This window comes from Octopus sinensis, linkage group LG8 (genome assembly GCF_006345805.1).
Source record: "Octopus sinensis linkage group LG8, ASM634580v1, whole genome shotgun sequence".
NCBI classification, from domain to species: Eukaryota; Metazoa; Mollusca; class Cephalopoda; order Octopoda; family Octopodidae; genus Octopus; species Octopus sinensis.
Window position 1 is genome coordinate 90,518,718 of NC_043004.1, and position 19,498 is coordinate 90,538,215.

The window sequence follows — 19,498 nt, forward strand, 5'->3', positions numbered from 1 at the left end:
GGCAAGTTCATTAACATAGTCATTTAGAGTTTGCTGGTGCTATCATGGTTAGGGAATGCAAACTAAAACCAGCTTAATAGCCACTAATTCATAATAAATTTCCACTGCAGACCCATGAAATTTCAAGTGAAAGAGGGAGCATCCATGCAGTCATTTAATCTGCTAGAAGTGGAGTCATAAACCGCTATCAAATCATACGCTACCATCTGGGGTGAAGGGAGGGAAGGCCCTTATGGATGATATAGTTCTAAATACACTGTCTCACTGTTGCTGGGGGAAAATGACAGGATGATCCTGGTTGAAATGCCTTTAATCATAAGTCTCATGGATCGGGTCTGACCTGGGGCTAAATATCAGGGACTATCTGAAATAAGCTACTGTTAATTTTTAGACTATTAACCTATCTTAATGAGACATCAAATTAAAGCAATCAGAGCATATTGAACATATTGTCACTGTCCTCGTCATTGTCTTTATGTCCACTTCTCCATGTGGGAATGGGTTGTACTGGGCTTTTTAACACAGAGGCCTCTCTTCTGATTGTCTTTTATAACAATTTAGGATGTAGAGTACTTATTCTAAATGACCAGGACATGGATGTAAATATTTTAAAATATTTTTATCTCTGTAGGCATCTCTGTTCCTGTCAATGAAAATCTTATTAACAATGAGATTTTCTTTAAATTCTTGTCTTTCTTTTCTTTACGATTTTTACTTTGGACAACATACTGTTTCTGCTCTTTTATTACAGCTGCATTGGGCTTTCAAATATCTTCACATTTCTTCTTATCTACTGAATGAACTGCTTAACTAGCTTTCTTTCATTTTTCACTCACTTTGCATGATGTCCATGTTCTTACACTGTGTAAGTCTGCAGCGATGGTTTTTACTTGATTCAGTTGCTTGGAGTTTTTGCTGCTTTTCAAGTATCTTCATTACATCTGAGACATCGGTTAAACGACATTACTTAATTTCATACTAGAAACAAGTAAATGTTAACCTTTCACATTTTCCCAATTGCAAGAAGCAACAAGGTCAATGCTTATGTTTTGTTTCAGTAAAGAAATGTGAATGAAAGAGAAATCTTCCCTTTAATAAGACAGTAGCCTATCACAGGAAGCTAAGTGAATTAGTTGTTGAATTTATATTTGCTGCCACTTACATCTATGAACTACAGTTTGTGAAACTTAGCACGAGATGGACTGAATTATTGATAGTTCAGTGGCTTAGCAATGAACACAGTATAGTTTTATGTCAAAATGTTGTATGGGAAGGGCAATCAGTTGTTACAGTGGTCAATCACACCACTAGGTAATCCCTACTTACAGGTAAGTGACTGGGCTAATGACAGGTAAAGGTTTTAAGCATAGGTACACTGCAGTGACAGTGGCAGAACACAAATCACTGATCAGTTGACTTGTTGCCTGCTATCATACCGGTATATCCAATGCACTTACGTAGGAGGTTTAAGTGTCCCTGAAGTTAGGTGAAGACCTAATTGACTGTAATATAGCCCATTATAGTTTCACTACATCAAAATAGTTACTTACATTATTTGGAATGTCACACTTACTGCTGTATTTAATCATCAGGTGTTTGAATTATAATGCTTGCTTGTTTGTTTGTTTTTATTTCCACATTAACTTTCTAAATAACAGTTTGTGATACTAACTTTGTATTTTGTTATTATTTCAAAGAGAAATATTTGTTCAGTTGTTTTGACCTTAAGGTTTGTTTTGCTGCCTATATTCCCTGTGTTACTCAATAATCCCTCTCACTTGTTTTTAATCCATTCTCCTTTAAATCACTTCATTCCAACATCTAAATCTTTTTTTTTTCCTTAGTTGATGTTGAAATGATAGCTGTGTTGTTTCAATCAATGCGGTTCCTGTTGATTGCTATGTAACTTTGGTGCATGTGTGTGACTAATGTTTTGCTCACTGTTTCGTTTGCAGCCTGCTCGTCCTAGCCAGCCCATCTCCCCGACTGGTTCCACTCCTAACTTGTCTTCTGACAGGACAGATTTCCAAACTGACCACCACTGGAACAGCACTGCCTACCTCCCGTGTAGTCACGGTGACACAACCAACTCAAATACGGGTATCAGAAAATTTGATAGTTTGGACAATGACGGTATAGCTCGGGGATACTTTTCTGCCGTCAGTGGTTATGGCCAGCTCCCAAAGACACTGCCAGCTGGGGGTTCAGCTGGGCTTAGTGCAGAGCGTGACGTACCTCTGCCACATTTTAATTCAACGCAGGACATGCATCTGCTGAGGAGAAGTAAAGACCTTGCTGAACTGACAGCCACAGAACCATACCAAGTTCCCTCCCCTAACAACACTCCAGCATTTTCAGCTTCAACATCCCAACATCCTGGAACAAATGTGAGTGACAGAAATTGAGCTGTTTCTCTTAATATTTTGCCTTTATTTTACATTATCATTTCTTTCATTATTATTGCTATTATTATTTTCTTGCTTATTTTTTTGCCTCGTTTTGCAAGTGTGAATGTATGTATGTACATTATGCCTATATGTATGTATGTATAATAATAATAATAATATTGCACTGCCACATTGTTGCAAAGTAACCACATAGCCTTTGCCTGCACCTTTTATAATATATATATATATATATACATATATGTATATATATATGTATATATATATAGGCGAATGAATTATCCTATGTTTATTGTCAGCATGGAAAATTCGTTTAACCGAAACCTGGGTAGCAAATTCACGTCAGAAATTCATGTGCAGAAATTTGTGTGTTGTATATGAATAAATGAAAGAATGGAGTCAAACGAAGATGTTAACATGTTGTCTTCGAAACATATGTCGAGAGTAAAGGAATTTTGTTAACATTTTCGTTCGACTCCATTCTTTCATTTATTTATATATGTATATATATATATTGTTTTGAGTTCAGTCCCACTGTGCAGCACCTTGGGCAAGTGTCTTCTATTATCACATTGGACTGATAGAAGCTTCATACATGAATTTAAAGGATGGAAGTCAAAAGATGCATTTCATGTGTGTGTTTATTTGTTTTTGCACCACATGCTTGTTGTAAAAGAGCATCACTGTCATACAAGTGGTGTCGTTTATTAGTAATTTTTCATGTAAACATATTGATCCATTGCACCATTTACATTTGAAAGGTTAGGAAAAATATTACCTTAGTTAGGAACAGGTGAGGATTGACAATAGGAAGAGTATCCAACTGTACAAAATCTGCCTCGGTGAAATCCATCTGACCTGTGCATAAAATGGAAAAGTGGACATTGTTAAACTTGACTACTTTTCCATTAGTAGAAGTTTCTTGAGAGTGCGACACCAAAGAATTTTTGCAATGCAAACAACAATGTGAACAAGAAAAATGCATAAAGAATGCAACATATGGTTCAACCTGCTCTGCAACAAAAATGCAAAATCAAATACAGCAAGAAATATTTTAGCTTGAATCAAAAAAATCACTTTCAAACCTCAATCATAAGTTCCACTTTGCTTTATAACCACATGACTTTGAGTTTTATTTTACTGTGAAACTATGGTCTCCAGCCATAGCCTAGGTTAACTCATGGAATTTCTGGATAAAACCTGTATGGAAAGCAATAATAATAATAATAATAATAATGTGGCACATAAAAAGCACCCACTACACTCACGGAGTGGTTGGCGTTAGGAAGAGCATCCAGCCGTAGAAACATTGCCAGATCAGACTGGGCCTGGTGCAGCCTTCTGGCTTCCCAGACCCCAGTTGAACCGTCCAACCCATGCTAGCATGGAAAGCGGACGCTAAATGATGATGATGACGACGACGAGTAAAGGTTTTGAACCTGAACACAATGCAGTGACTGTAGCAGAGCCCAAATCACTGTTCAGTTTGATTGTATGCTGTGGTCAGATGCCCTATAACTTGTTGGAAAAGATCAAAAGAAGGGACATAAAGCAGACATAGAAGTGAAGTAAAGAAAGACAGCAATGAAAGCTTAGAAATATATGCACAGCACACAGAATGAAATATAGAGTGAAAAGTGTGTGCTAATAGAGCCATAAAGGATATTGCATTCTTCAAAAATGTCAAACTTCATGAAATTCACCAACACTGCTCCTCATGTACCTATGCCCTCTTTTCCCTTTATGGCTCTATTAGCACACACTTTTCACTCTATATTTCAGTTATAGATACATACCCTAGAGCAGTGCTTTTCAAACTTTTTGCTGGAGCGGAACCCCAAGGAAACATTCCACTGGCTTAAGGAACCTCTGTGCAATAATTTAATAGTCTTATACACACATATCTGCACAGGAGAATTAAAAATTAATGCTGATTTTAGCAGTTTTGTAACTTCTTGTTGAAACCCTGGACTGTACTGGCGGAACCCTAAGGTTCCGCAGAACCCTGGTTGAAAACCACTGCCCTAGAGGATGGTTTGGACAGGGAGTTGTGATGGGATACACGACCATAATTGGCAGGCTTTCATCTTTTTACCTGTGCAAAGAGTGGTTCCTGTTTGCCAGAGTTTTTGTTCCCATGTTGCCTGATAAAGCTGTTTATTTTGTGCTCTGTGTATGAGCGGTACTGAATTAAAAAAGATAGCCAAAGTTGTTACTGAAAAGATGGTGGATAATTTTGTGGGCTTCTACAGTGTCAACAACTAGGTGTTGAAACTAGTATGGGTGTGATCTTACACATCTTCCCACCACATGGTCCCAGGTTCAATCCCACTGTGTGGCACCCTGGGCACGTGTCTTCTACTATCACCTCGGGCCCACCAAAGCCTTGTGAGTGAATTTTGTAGACAGAAGTAGAAAGAAACCCATCGCATATATGTGTGTGTGTGTGTGTCTTTTTTCTGTCACTCATCACCACTTGACAACTGGTATTGGTGTGTTTATGTCCCCATAACTTAGCAGTTCAGCAAAGAGACTGATAGAATAAGTACCAGGCTTAAAAGAAAAACGGTATTGAAGTCGGTTTGTTCAACTAAAATTTGTCAAGGTGACTGAAACAATTAAAAGATAAATCCTGTAATTCCACAGTTTTCTTTGTCACTATCTGAGTGAAACAATGATACGACACACACATTACAACTAGGCATTCTGCACTTGCAAAAAGAAGTAAAATAAAAAGAAGATATTCTTTGCTTGAAAAACAGGTATGGATTGACAACAGGAAGGGCATCTGGCTGCAAATAGGTTCTCATCAAAACCAGTGCAGCTTGGTAAAATACATGAACAAGTAGACACAGGAGTGGCTGTGTGGTAAGTAAACTTGTTTACCAACCACATGGTTCCGGGTTCAGTCCCACTGCGTGGCACCTTGGGCAAGTGTCTTCTACTATAGCCTCAGGCCGACCAAAGCCTTGTGAGTGGATTTGGTAGATGGAAACTGAAAGAAGCCCGTCGTATATATATATATATATAGTGGCGGTTTATTTATTTTATATTAAGATTTTTATGTATTGATTAAGTCTTTCCTTGTTTGTTTTGCAAAATAGTGGTTTTGTCTCGAATTAATATTATATATATATATATATATATATATATATATATATATATGCGTGTGTGTGTCTGTGTTTGTCCCCCTAGCATTGCTTGACAACCGATGCTGGTGTGTTTATGTCCCCGTTACTTAGCAGTTCGGCAAAAGAGACCGATAGAATAAATACTGGGCTTACAAAAGAATAAGTCCCGGGGTCGATTTGCTCGATAAAAGGCGGTGCTCCAGCATGGCCTCAGTCAAATGACTGAAAAGAGTATAAGAGAGTAAAGAGTAAGTATGTCTCATAACCAAAGAAAGAGCTTAATTTTTTATGTAGGTGGGGGTCATGTGTAACTGGGTTTGCACCTATACTCTAGTGAGATTGCTTGCTGCTGAGATGATCTTGATATAATCATCCCGGGCTGGTGATGAAACTAAATCTATATCCTGTTATTGTATAAAACCCACATATCATTGTTATCAAGAAGCTTAATTTGATTCATTGTGGATTTTTATTATGTTTTTAATACACAAACCTGAAGACTTTTGTAATACTACTACTTCACCTCTTAATATCTGTATGAGAGAAAACGGATTCCATCTTCAGAACTTTTCATTGTCAAGACTTTTTTTCTCCAGATGTTAGTTTAAAAACTTTTTTCTTAATTGAATATTATCGTTCCATATGCCATTACTCACTTTCCAACCATGTGGTCTTGGTTTCAGTTCCACTGCATGTCACTATGAGCCATAGCCCTAGAGTGACCAAACCCTTGTGAGTGAATTTAACAGATGGAAACTGAAAGTAGCCTCTCTCTCTCTGTATGTGTGTGTGTGTGTGTGTGTACTTGTGTTGTTTGTTTACATCCCCATAACCTTAGTTCTGCAAAAAGAGATGGATAGAATAAGTAGCAGGCTTAAAAAGAAAAAAATAAGGGGTCGATTTGTTAGTCCAGCTTTTAAGGCAGTGCCCCAGCATGGCCACAGTCCAATGACTGAAACAAGTAAAAGATAAGATAGACACATACAGAGTTGGTCATTCTTCTTGTTAACATTATTATTGTTGTTATTATTTTTCTTTACATTGTTGTCTGATTCGCCATGTACTGTAGACAGAACTAAGACTAAAATTAATTTTATTATTATTATTATTCGGTAGTTGGCATGAAGAAAATGTTTCATGGAAATGTAACCATAATGAAAGAAATGGAAGAAAATTGGAAATAAAATCCATATCTACTTACCCATATTATATTCATAGAAGCATGGTTATCTTTATACGAATGAAACTTGCAGGAAATATGAAGAGTTGTTATGGCCAGATACATAAACGTTCCATTTTTATCAGTTTTGTCAAGATTTTAGATTTTCTTAGTTATTTTTAATATATTCTGACTCATGTGAAACATTGTAATATATATATATATATATAAATAACTAGCAGTATCGCCCGGCGTTGCTCGGGTTTGTAAGGGAAATAACTATATAAGCATTTTTAGAGAGTTACTTCCCTTATAGATGGCAATTTGGGCTTTCTTAGCCATTTCTGTTTTGGTGGCTTCAAGCCATGAAGTCGTTGTTCTAAAAGAACGCTGGTCTCCTTGACAACGCTTTACGACATTGATTTCCTTACACTCCCTTCCCCACAGCTTCACGAGGGAGGGAAGAAGGGGGAGAAGCAAACAGGTGCAGGTGTGACCATGGACGCCAACTCCGCCGCCATCGACACACGAAAAATTATGCATTAAAATGGAATAAAAAAATGTTAAATTATTTTTAAAATCGTAGACTCATCGTAGACGCGCGCTAATACTCAGACGGGCTCGATATGAATCACGATACCCGAATAAGATACCCGAATTTGGTTAAACTGCACCGCAAAATGTGGGAGTAGTTAGGAATCTAAATCGAAGGGGACAGACACTCACACAACTACAGTTTTATATATATAGATAATTTCACTTAGGCACAGTGATACTAATAAGCTGGGGTAGAACTCAGTACTCACTGCTTCAGAACGAGGCATTGGTGGATTACAGAGTGGTAATAAGAAAAGAATAACAATAATCTTATGAACTGCATTATCTTACAGCTGTTTCTGTTATGAGATGCAGTGGACTCACAGTTAAGAACCTGAGTAGTGTTTCTTAACCATTTTCTGACTATGGACCCCTTTTATTCCTGTTTTATTCAGATGACCCCTCCTAAACATTTCATGTTTAAAACACCATATTTTTATAATTAAATAATATTATTAGGAATTGTATTTAAAAATTGATAAAATATTTTGCTTATTGTAGAAATAGAATCAATTTTATCACCAAACTCTTATATGGACTCATAAGGGCTATATGGACCCTGGTTGAGAAGCACTGCCTTAGAGCTTCATCAGAGCCCAGAGAAGACTTCTTTTTTGATGTTCTGATGAAGATATAAGGCTCTCAACTATAGGTCCAATGCATCTTATAACCGAAACAGCTGTAAACTAATGAAGTTCATAAAATAATTGGGGCATAACAGACAACTCCAGTATCCAGTATCACTGCCACAGAGGATGAACAAACCATTGTCATAAATACAGATATAGTGACCAGCCCCGCACCATATGTTACCACCAGTACAATCGCCACACCTAGAGATGATAACCAATCCAGGACCAGCAACACAGAGGAAGTATCCGGTGTTCCCAGTACCACCACCACAGATGATGACCAAGCACCTATCATCAACACCCATGGGAAGACCAGCCCACACCATATGTTACCACTGGCTTCACCCACACTAATGCTGGCAGCTACATTGCCAACCATATGACCAGTAGTGATAACCATGGCGATAACACCATGGCACAAATTATTGTGCCATATCGACTGCGTCAGCAACGGTGTTACCAACAGCATCCGCAGGCCCAGAACTGCCAGGTCTTCAGTTTGATGAAACCTTCCTGCTAGTCTTAGAGGCCCTGTGAAGAGTCATGTGCACTGCTTTCCTTTTTAATCAATCAACATCAATGGAATTTGTAGCTGTAATACCAGTGCCGGTGGCACATAAGAGAACCATCTGAATGTGGCCGTAGCCAGCGCCGCCCTGACTGGACTCTGTGCTGATGGCACGTAAATAGCACCATCCAATCGTGGCCGTTGCCAGCTTCGTCTGGTCTCCGTGCCGGTGGCACATAAAAAGCACCCACTACACTCACGGAGTGGTTGGTGTTAGGAAGGGCATCCAGCCGTAGAAACATTGCCAGATCAGACTGGGCCTGGTGCTGCCTTCTGGCTTCCCAGACCCCAGTTGAACCGTCCAACCCATGCTAGCATGGAAAACGAACGTTAAACGATGATGATGGTGATGTATGTTAGTTTGTGTGAATGACAAGTCACATAGGTATTCAGAGAAAAATTGATGTGAGAGAAATCAGATGAATTTTACTATAGATGATGGTTAAGGGGAGACAGAGGCAGAAGTGGTGAAAGCTGATCTCCGGATGATGACCATCACAAAAATGACAAAGGAACATAACAAGTAGCAGGGCACTATGCTGGAGAGGATCCATCAAACCCATACAAACATTAAAAAAAATGATGTATTGTCACCATATCATATAACATTTGTTTTTCATGCTGGCATAAGTTGCATAGTCCAACAGGGGTCAATGAGTTGGAAGACCATGTCATGGCGCCAATGTCTGTTTGGCATGAATTCTGCTGCTGAGTGATCCTTCTGAGACCAAACATTTCCCAAAGTAGACTGGGTGCTTTTTTTCATAGTATAAGTCCTAGAGAGGTCACTTTGCAATTTGCAAGATCAAAGGTCTGTAGGGTCCTCTATAACTGAAGGAAAGTAGAAGGGAGAGGATGATGTGTCCTCGTGTGTATGTGTTTCTTTCTATACACACGCATGTACCCACATTAGTGTGAGTGTATCCCCAGCAATAGTTTCTCTATTCTCACTTGTATTCTATTTATACTTCACACTGCATCACTCTATCTTTGCCATCATTTACCCAATGTCCGTTTCACCACCACCCTTACAATTCAGGATACTTTATGAATGAAGCTATTCTAATGTATTTTGGGATTTTTTCCCTTTTATTTTAGTCTTATTTCGATAGTTTCCTTTCCATAACCACACATTTATGCATATGCATCCCTGTGTGTGTGTGTATATATATATATATGTGTGTATGTGTGTGTGTATGTGTATATAAGATGTGTGTGTGTATGTGTATATAAGATGTGTATGTGTATATAAGATGTGTATGTGTATATAAGATGTGTATGTGTATATAAGATGTGTGTGTGTATATAAGATGTGTGTGTGTGTGTATGTGTATATAAGGTGTGTGTGTGTATATATAAGGTATGTATGTGTATATAAGTATAGGGTTGGTGCATAATTATTGCGGCTTTTTTCAACAAATTTTATTCAACAAAAGCAATAACATGTAACAAAAACATCTTTAAATGATTATTTTGGGGCATATTCACCATCTACTTCAATTACTGCTTCTCATTTGCTTGGCAGACAGTCAGACCATTGTTTAAAAATGTTTTTGTTGAATAAAATTTGTTTAAAAAAAGCCGCAATAATTATGCACCAACCCAAAATAAGTATATAGGTTAGCCACCTTTTTTTTATTTTTCTCTCTGTTTCTTTCTGTTGAAGAGCATAAGCTCAAAACGTAAAAGACTTTCTCACTTCCCAAGCGTTAAACTAATACATCTGTTTGTTGTTTACACACCTGTCTTCATCTTTTGTTTTGTTTATTTTTTTGTAAATTCCATTTATATATATATATATTGAGTCATCCCATAAATAATGTGGGTTTTTATGCTTCTTTTATTTTTATAAATTACAATAGTTCTTTTTAATCTAAAATATACTCTCCTTCATTTTCTACAATGCTCCTCTACCTATCTGGTAGATGTGCAAGGCCCCTCTTCCAAAATTCACTTGTCCATGACAAAAAATTCTCCTCCAGCACTGTTCTAACCTCATCTACAGAATTCATATTTTTTCTGTCCAAATGATCTTTGTTGTAAAGCGGTCTTTTGTCACTGTTGTATCTGTCTTTTGATGACGGTTGTCACTATGATGGATATTGTTACATTCTGAAGTCATTGATAGAATGGTTCTATCTGGCACTGTACAACCACCAGTCATAAAGTGTTTTTATCCTCAAAGGGTTGGCTTGCTATAACATCCACTCAGTATCACAGTATAATTACTATATCAGCACAGACACAACTATCAACACAGTCTACACTTATTCTCGACCCTCTACTGTCAACCAGCTCCTGGTCTGTTTATAATGGCTAGCTACTACCACTTTTTACTGGGAGGGCAGTACAGTTTCACTAAACAACATCTCCCTTTTAATTTTTTTTTATTTAACAATCAATTTCTTTCATTCACCCTAACTCATATATATATATATATATATATATATATATATATATTATATATATTATATATATATATATTATATATATATATATATTATATATATATATACACACACACACACACACACACTCAGTATCTTTTTTTAGAATCTACTTTCAGAAATTCAGTGTTCTTTTCCTTGTATGTGTGATTTCGACTTCTTGTAACAGTGTTGGAACCTCAAATGTGTCATATAGCCACTCCATTGGTATTCCTACTCTTGTTGGTTCCTTTTTTCTATGACTCTTCCCTTAAGCTGATTTTTATGTTGCTTTTCCATTCCACCCTCTTAGCATACATTAGTACACCATCACATATAGGGTACGTGTTCACGTTTTGGCAGTTCTTTATTTCCTTTTGTATTAGTACATGCTGTTGTAAACTGTACTGGGAACTCTATTAATACCTAGTAAGATCATGAGAGTGAGAGAAAGGGAAGGTGAAAGACAGATGAGATAGATATTATAATTAATACACCAAAAGTTTTAACATTGAGAAAATTAAATAAAAAACAGGATCTTGTCACTTGTACTGCAAATTGAACTCATTTGGCTGTTAACTTAAACTTTACCTTGGCTGTACATATATTTGAGAAAGAAAGCAAGCAACAAAGAATTCATACAGAGAAGTCATACACACACATGTATGTATATGCACTTGTGCAAGTATGTACATGTGTGCATTGATGCATGATCAAGCAATAAACATTACATTTACAAAATACTTGAATATACAGGATGCATTAATAAATTAATATAAAACTACTTGAGTGTTTAATCACTATATAAATTACAAAAATGTAAAAAAAAATGCTTGTGCAATTATTTAAATTTTGGTCAAAGTTTAAAAAAAAATACTATGCTTGTGTTTAAGTTGTACATGCAAGTGTACATACAGACAGACACACATAAGTGTGTGAACAAATTAAAGAAAGTAGCACTTGACACATTTTGATTCTGTTCCATATAATTTAAAAGTTCACAGGTATGTAGAATGAACGTGTCCTCACCGGAAATTGGAAGAAGAGTATTGATTTTGAGACAACTTCAGGATTGCTGCTTCCAGTTCTGGTGTCACTTCCATAACATCATCAACAGCATTTGACCTGAGCTGACCAGTATAGCCCAACATCTTGTAACCATCTTGAATTTGTCTCAAAATCGTTACTCCTCTAATTTCTGATTATATGGGTTCGTCCTCTGTGCTCATGAAACTTTGTGGAGTTGAGTCAAGCTGTTATTAAAATGTGTGTGTGAGAGCCAGTCACGGCTGATGCCGGTGACAGGTCAATGGCATCCTTGCCAGTGGTATGTAAAAAACACCCACTACACTCTCTGAGTGGTTAGCATTAAGAAGGGCATCAAGCCGTAGAAACCTTTCCAGATCAGATCAGCTTCCTGGTTGACCAGTTTTCAGTCAAACCATCCAATCCACACCAGCATGGAAAATGGATGTTAAATGATGATGGTATGTGGTGTGTTTGTATGTATGTATAGTAATAGTATGCTGGCATGCACTGTAACAGCAAATTGCTGTATGTTGGAGATTCCCTACAACTACTGGCAGATGACACTGCTGCACCACTTGGGTAACAACCCTCCAACCCACGAGCCTGTTTGGGTAGTTATTTGCTGGTGAGGGTTTTACAAGATTGGCATGCAAAACCTACCTCAGCCTCTTCTAATCGCCTTTTACAGCACACAGAGGAAGCATTGGGTCTGTCCCCACACAGCACTAAAGCAACACAAAATGAAGTGTTTTTCTCAATAGCACCACACACTACCCAGTCCGGGAATCAAATCCATGATCTGCTGATCATAAGTGCAACACCCCAACCACCAAACCACAGAAACTATTCAGAAGCCTACTGGGTGAATTGTACTTGCAGTTCAATGGTGCAGCCTTGTTAAACTGAATGTGTGTGCATTGTGATCATTTTAACATCTACTTTTCCATACTTGCATTGGCCATCTGAAAATATGAGTTTTGGTTTTGTTTTTTTTTATGGCCAGATGCCCTTCCTGTTGCCTATCTCACTTGTTTCCAAGTGAGGTTATAATTTACCAGTTGATATAATAACAAACAGTACTAGATGAATGAGCCTTTTGTTCACAGAGTTCACACAATGTGTCAAGAAGCCAGGACATGCTTTTGTGGTGGGCTGTGAGTAAATGAAGCCTCTGTTCACTGTTTACAAATCAGTGAAATTGAACACGTACACACAAAACAGGGTTCTTTCGGTTCCCATCTACCACATCCGCTCACAAGGCTTTATCATCAATACTAATAGCGGCAAACTCTTGCTCAAGGTGCCACACAGTCTAACTTAACCTGAGGCCATTTGATGTGTGTGTGTGTGTATGTATGTATATGTATGTGTGTGTGTGTGTGTATGTATGTATGTGTATATATATATATATATATATATATGAATGGAACAATCAAGCCCTGAGTCACTTATGTAACTATGGCTAGATAGATTTATTCTTGAATATTCTTTTACTTGTTTCAGTCATTTGACTGCGGCCTTGCTGGAGCACTGCTTTTAGTCGAGCAAATCGACCCCGGGACTTATTCTTTGTAAGCCCAGTACTTATTCTATCGGTCTCTTTTGCTGAACCTCTAAGTGACGGGGACGTAAACACACCAGCATCGGTTGTCAAGCAATGCTAGGGGGACAAACACAGACACACACACACACACACACACACATATATATATATATATATATATATATATATATATATACACACATATATACGACAGGCTTCTTTCAGTTTCCGTCTACCAAATCCACTCACAAGGCGTTGGTCGGCCCAGGACCATAGCAGAAGACACTTGCCCAAGATGCCACGCAGTGGGACTGAACCCGGAACCATGTGGTTGGTTAGCAAGCTACTTACCACACAGCCACTCCTGCGCCTATATTAACTTTTATTTCTCTTCTTTGTACCACCAAACCTCTCTGTATTTATGAATGCACACACACACACACTATTTATTCTGTCTTCACTATACCCTTCTTGTTGGAGTAAAAAGTAAAATCAAAGTAAAGCCAAGTGACAGAGGAGCTACAGTACTGAAGCTGAAGCCAAATATAATTAGCTTTTCCTTCCTTGCCTTCCTTCCAGCTCAAATGAAGCAGTTTTTAATTAGTGAAGATTTTTACACATACACACATACAAGGAGAATTGTTTCTCTTCCTTTCGTTACTCTCTCCCCTCCCCTCCTCTCTCACTCTCTCTCACTCACACACACACACACACACAGAGTCTCTCCCTATTTACATCTACTTTCAGACATCAATCGTTAGCCATTAGTTCATTACACATTACCAAAATAACATCACCGATAAATACATAAGTAAAGCTATCTAAATAAACAGACAACTAGATGCTATACTGTGTCTCTGTGAGTGTGTAGTATATATGTATTTAAAAATATGTAGTTTATATGTGTGTGTTGTGTTTACGAGTGTGTGTGTGTGTGTATATGTATTTGTATATGTATATATATATGTATATATATATATGTGTATTTATATATATATGTGTATTTATATATATGTGTATTTATATATATGTGTATTTATATATATATGTATTTATATATATATATATGTATTTATATATATATATATGTATTTATATATATATATATGTATTTATATATAATATATGTATTTATATTATATATGTATTTATTATATATATATATATATGTATTTGTATATATATGTGTATTATATATATATATGTGTATTTATATATATATGTGTATTTATATATATATGTGTATTATATATATATGTATTATATATATATATATGTATTTATATATATATATATGTATATATATATATATATGTATTTATATATATATAATGTATTTATATATATATATGTATTATATATATATATATGTATTTATATTATATATGTATTTATTATATATATATATGTGTATTTATATATATATGTGTATTTATATATATATGTGTATTTATATATATATGTGTATTTATATATATATATGTATTTATATATATATATGTATTTATATATATTATGTATTTATATATATATGTATTTATATATATATATATATATATATTATATATATATATATACACACATATATACATATATCTATATGTATATAGATGTGTCTTTGTCTTTGGCCTCACTCTCAATATGGCTTTGTTTCTGATTGGTGCAGCCTCAGGAAAATAATAATTCACTTCATTCAAACTGTGAAACCAGCTCTCTGCTGCCACAGATTCCCACTGAAGAGATGGAGCAACAGAAACTGGAGGAGAGGCTAAAACAACAGCAACGTGATTCAGAAGAAGATGCGAAATGGTTACAGAGTAGAGAAAATAGACTGGTAAGTACACTACATGCCGTTTCTCACTAAATTTTAATTTTCCATTCGCTTTAACATTGGTTATGTCTTGTTGAGGTACAAACCCTGATATTTGGAGGAAGGGTAACATTGTTTCATCAATCCCAGTATGTTTTCACTTTCTCTTCTGGAGCCCATAAAATTACTGGTACATCATCAGACAAAATGCTGACTTCTATGTAGTCAATACAATTCCTTATTGGCAGGGCCCCAGCATAGCTGGGCTCAAATCAGCAAAAGAGTAAGACAGTGTGTGTGTGTGTGCATGTATGGATATTTCTCATCTTTATTGTCATTATTTTATGTCTGTTAATCTTTATTTGCATGGCTTGGCCAGGTCTTTAGGACAGCATCTTGCCACTTGTAGGTATTTTTTACCTCCATTGTCAGATTCCACCTTTAATGGTGTGTATGTGCCACCAAGGAATGTGTTGCTGTTTAGCGTTGCATCAACTGTGATTAAGCAGATTTCCCAACCATCCTATCCTTCTCTCAGGCATTGCATATGTAGAACTACATTATTAAACATTCCCCTATCTTTTAAGACAGCAGAGTGTAATTTGAAGATGGTTTGGCTGCTACGTTGCATGTTTAGTGACCAGAAAGTAGCTCTCTCATTGCCTTGTTCAAATGTGTATTATGTATGTGTGTGTGTCTGGTGTATTTAAGTACTAGTAACTGAGTCATTTAAGAGTCAAGTGTCTTGACCCTGGACATACTAGCAGTTGTGATAAAATATGGACCCCTGACCTCTCAACTGGTTATCAATTACACTAACCACTCTAACTTCTGTCATCTCCAATACTCTCATTAACCTCATTAAATGGGTTTACTTAACATGTAATTCTTACTTAATATATTCTCTTATTTGTTTCAACACTTTGAAGTGTATTTGTATGCACACAATATTGAGATCTACTTCTATACAAGCAGTCTCTCTCTAGTCATGAATGTCTGATTTACAAATATTCATGATTATGAGCAGTGAACATTACTTCACAATAATACAGTTTTAAAAAGTTTTGGTAGATGTGATATAAAAGTTGAAAGGGAAAATGTTTGGTATATGCTTGATGTGAGAATCTCAAACATTTAGATTATGTTTCATAGGTTTACATCTACTCTAGAATTTACTTGTTAAATTGAGAAGGCATTTCATAGTGTATGTACAGTACTATTTCAAAGTTTCTTGGAGAAATGTTTCACCTGGAATGTTACTAAGATGTTTCTCAAAACTTCCTGTAATCATACCTGTAATGACTGAAATTGTTTTTATTTTAAGCTACTACATCTTTTCAGTCTGTCTTGATCTATGTATTTGCTTAGCTTCTGAAATTTCTCTGTTAACCCTTTAGCATTTAAACTGACCATATCCAGCTCAAATATTCTACCTGTTTTATGTTCAAACTGGCCAGATTCAGCCTCTCCTACCTTACCCTACATTCATATAAATCAAACTTAGAAACCTGAGGACTGCCTGTGCAACACACAGCAGTGTGTAGGAATTTATGATTATTAAATTCTTGTCTTCTGTATATCTTTCATAGGTCCATACTAATGACAACTTAATATTTCATGCTCAGACCCAGCCTGCTACACCTGCACCTCCTTCTGGACGTCTTACTAGACTGTCTAGTCAAGTATCCAGTAAGTATTTCAACTTCACGTTGGCCTCTCTATTTCTTTTTTCTTTTTTTTTGGCTTCCTTTATTATTGTTAATAATTTATTGCAAAAGTGATCAAGATAGCTGGCAGAGCTTGTCTCTTGTTCTGTTCCACTTCACATTGTTCCTTTGATTGTAACTCAAAATTGCATGTGCAAAAGAAAAAAATTAAATAACGAAGTGGGTTTCACACACTTGGGCCACTAAGGGTACCCTTCTAGAATCTCTTGAATCTTTTGGTATTCAGGCTAATGTTGTGGAAGTTGGAGAAATTGAGTGGTATCATGCATAAACTAAGACACAAAGGAGCTGTGTCCACATGTGGCTGGCATCCACATTCACAATAAACTAGAAAACTATGAGGAAGTAATGAAAGCTTGTATGAATCAGCACAAGTTAGTAATCTTGCAAATCAGCACTTGAAGAGGCAAGTGTATAAGGGACAACAGCTTCTGCTGCTGACACAAGGACCTGGTTAAGGTGTTAGATCTGGTTCAGACCAGAACTGTAGGTGAAGAAAAACTAAGAAGAGGGAGGCCAGACTTGCTTTCAAATGGGCTGAGAGAAACTGAATCTGAAACTTCGGGTGAAAGTGGCCAATGCCTACATGAATTCAATGATGTACTACTACCTGACCATTATGCCTTATTCCAAGAATCATCTGGCCAGATGAAAGCATATGCATTTGTGATAGGTATATATTTCACTAGCCAGACCATCTGCTGCCAGTAACTACTCTTAGGACTCTTGTGATAACACAGCTGATACGAGGGGTGTATGAAAAGTTTTGAACCTTCAAGGCCTTTGAGCCTTGAAATCTTGTACCTTCATCAGAAGTCTTGTACTTTTTTTTTTTTTTTTTCTTTGAGGTTCAGGACTTTTCATACACCTCCTCAGACATAGGCAAAAACTGAAGCTGGTTTCTGGATAATAGTAAATGTGTGTGATTGCTTTTGCAACTCATCTTTTAACTAAGGTACAGTCTTTGGTCAAACACGGACATAGATCAATGAAATGATACCATATGCTCACTACTGGACAATATGATTGGTGGGAGATCAGCCCTTACATTCTGTAGAGAATTAGTGAAGGGTACATGTGTTGGTGGTTTGGGAGTAATTCTGGGCATCAATAAAGACAATATACATAATTTCTTCTGGAAGACTTTCAGGTTTAGGATTATGGAAATTTCCAAAAGTTCTTGATCTGACTGTGCTACAGAAGTCTTTACCTATTCAAGATAAATCTTTAGACATGGCTTGTCAAGGCACCAGCAACTGAACCTATCCAAAATGCATGCAGGGTGACAAAACTGTCTAGTGTACACTGATTTAGTATATCTGCATTGCTGATTTGTGGGTTAACATTTCATAGTTGTATGTAGAATTGACCAAAACTGTAGTGAAGATATCCATTGCTCTCCTTTGGCAAAGAGGAGTATGTAATTCTTTCCCCATCTAGTGGCTATGGTACAGTTTCTCATTTCTACATTGATAGATATTGATATTTTATAGCATTAAGAAGGACATCTTGTTGCAGAAACTATGCCAAAGCAGACAATGAAGCATGATGCAGTCCTTGGACTCATTGGTTCCTTGTCAAACTGTCCAATCCATGCTAGCATTTTTCTCTGAAATTTTCTCTCAAATCTGAGACTGTGATGAATATGATTGAAAGTTTGAGGTCTAAGATTTTCCTCTCAAGCCAGGCTCTTAACTTCATCAAGTACCACCTGAGGAAAGCAGTCAAGCTGCTACCCCCTACCCCAGTAAATTTCATAGAAGTTGGGTAAGCGTGGTAAAATTGGTGTGATTAAATAAGTCTACCCTAACACTATGACTGTAGGTTAATAGCAAGAACTGCGAGAAGGAACTTGCCTCCGGTGTGTGAGGGTAATCCAGGGTTGTATGTGGGGATGCACTAAATCATCTTAAGTATTTGCCACCTTCTTTAAGATATTGTTTCTTATTTTGTTGTTTTATGTTGTTGTTATATTTCTCTATTATTAATGTATCTTTATCGTTGAGCTAATACTTTTACTTGATTTGCTTTTTTTTTTGTGACAATAGCGTTTTTGCTTTTGTATTCTCCCCAAACTTCTTAGGCCCTTGTGGCCAAACAAGACATTATTATTGTTAAACAGTTGTTTTGAGCTATAATTAACAAAATGTTTTTGTCTTCTTCCCTTCATTAGACAGCAGCACAAGTAGTAGTATCAGTGATGCCGATATTCCAAGTATGTCAGGAAATACAAAGGTATTATTATTGTTGTTGTTGTTGTCCACTAGAGCAACAGATAAAGTGCCTTGTGATATTTGGTTATTTCACTTTATATTCTAAGTTCAAACTCTGATAAAATCAACCTCATCTTAGTTGGTAAATACAATAAGTATCAGTCGTATACTGCAGTTGATTCAATTGAATATTTCATCACCTAAATTTATAACCTTGTACCTATGTTAGCAATCGTTATTTATCAGTCTTATTTACTG

General features: G+C 36.4%; 1 protein-coding gene across 7 annotated transcripts in view; it reads left to right on the forward strand.

Annotated features, from left to right (window-relative positions):
- Positions 1–19,498, forward strand: part of LOC115215232 (focal adhesion kinase 1) — a 234,954-nt gene that overhangs the window by 198,352 nt on the left and 17,104 nt on the right. For 5 of the 7 annotated variants that reach the window (XM_036505581.1, XM_036505578.1, XM_029784463.2 and 2 more), the window contains 4 exons: positions 1,956–2,387; positions 15,157–15,324; positions 16,890–16,989; positions 19,201–19,262. In XM_036505581.1, the coding sequence (XP_036361474.1) occupies positions 1,956–2,387; positions 15,157–15,324; positions 16,890–16,989; positions 19,201–19,262 (762 nt within the window). The remainder of the gene's footprint in view (positions 1–1,955; positions 2,388–15,156; positions 15,325–16,889; positions 16,990–19,200; positions 19,263–19,498) is intronic. The other 2 variants (XM_036505579.1, XM_036505583.1) reach the window with 2 other exon arrangements.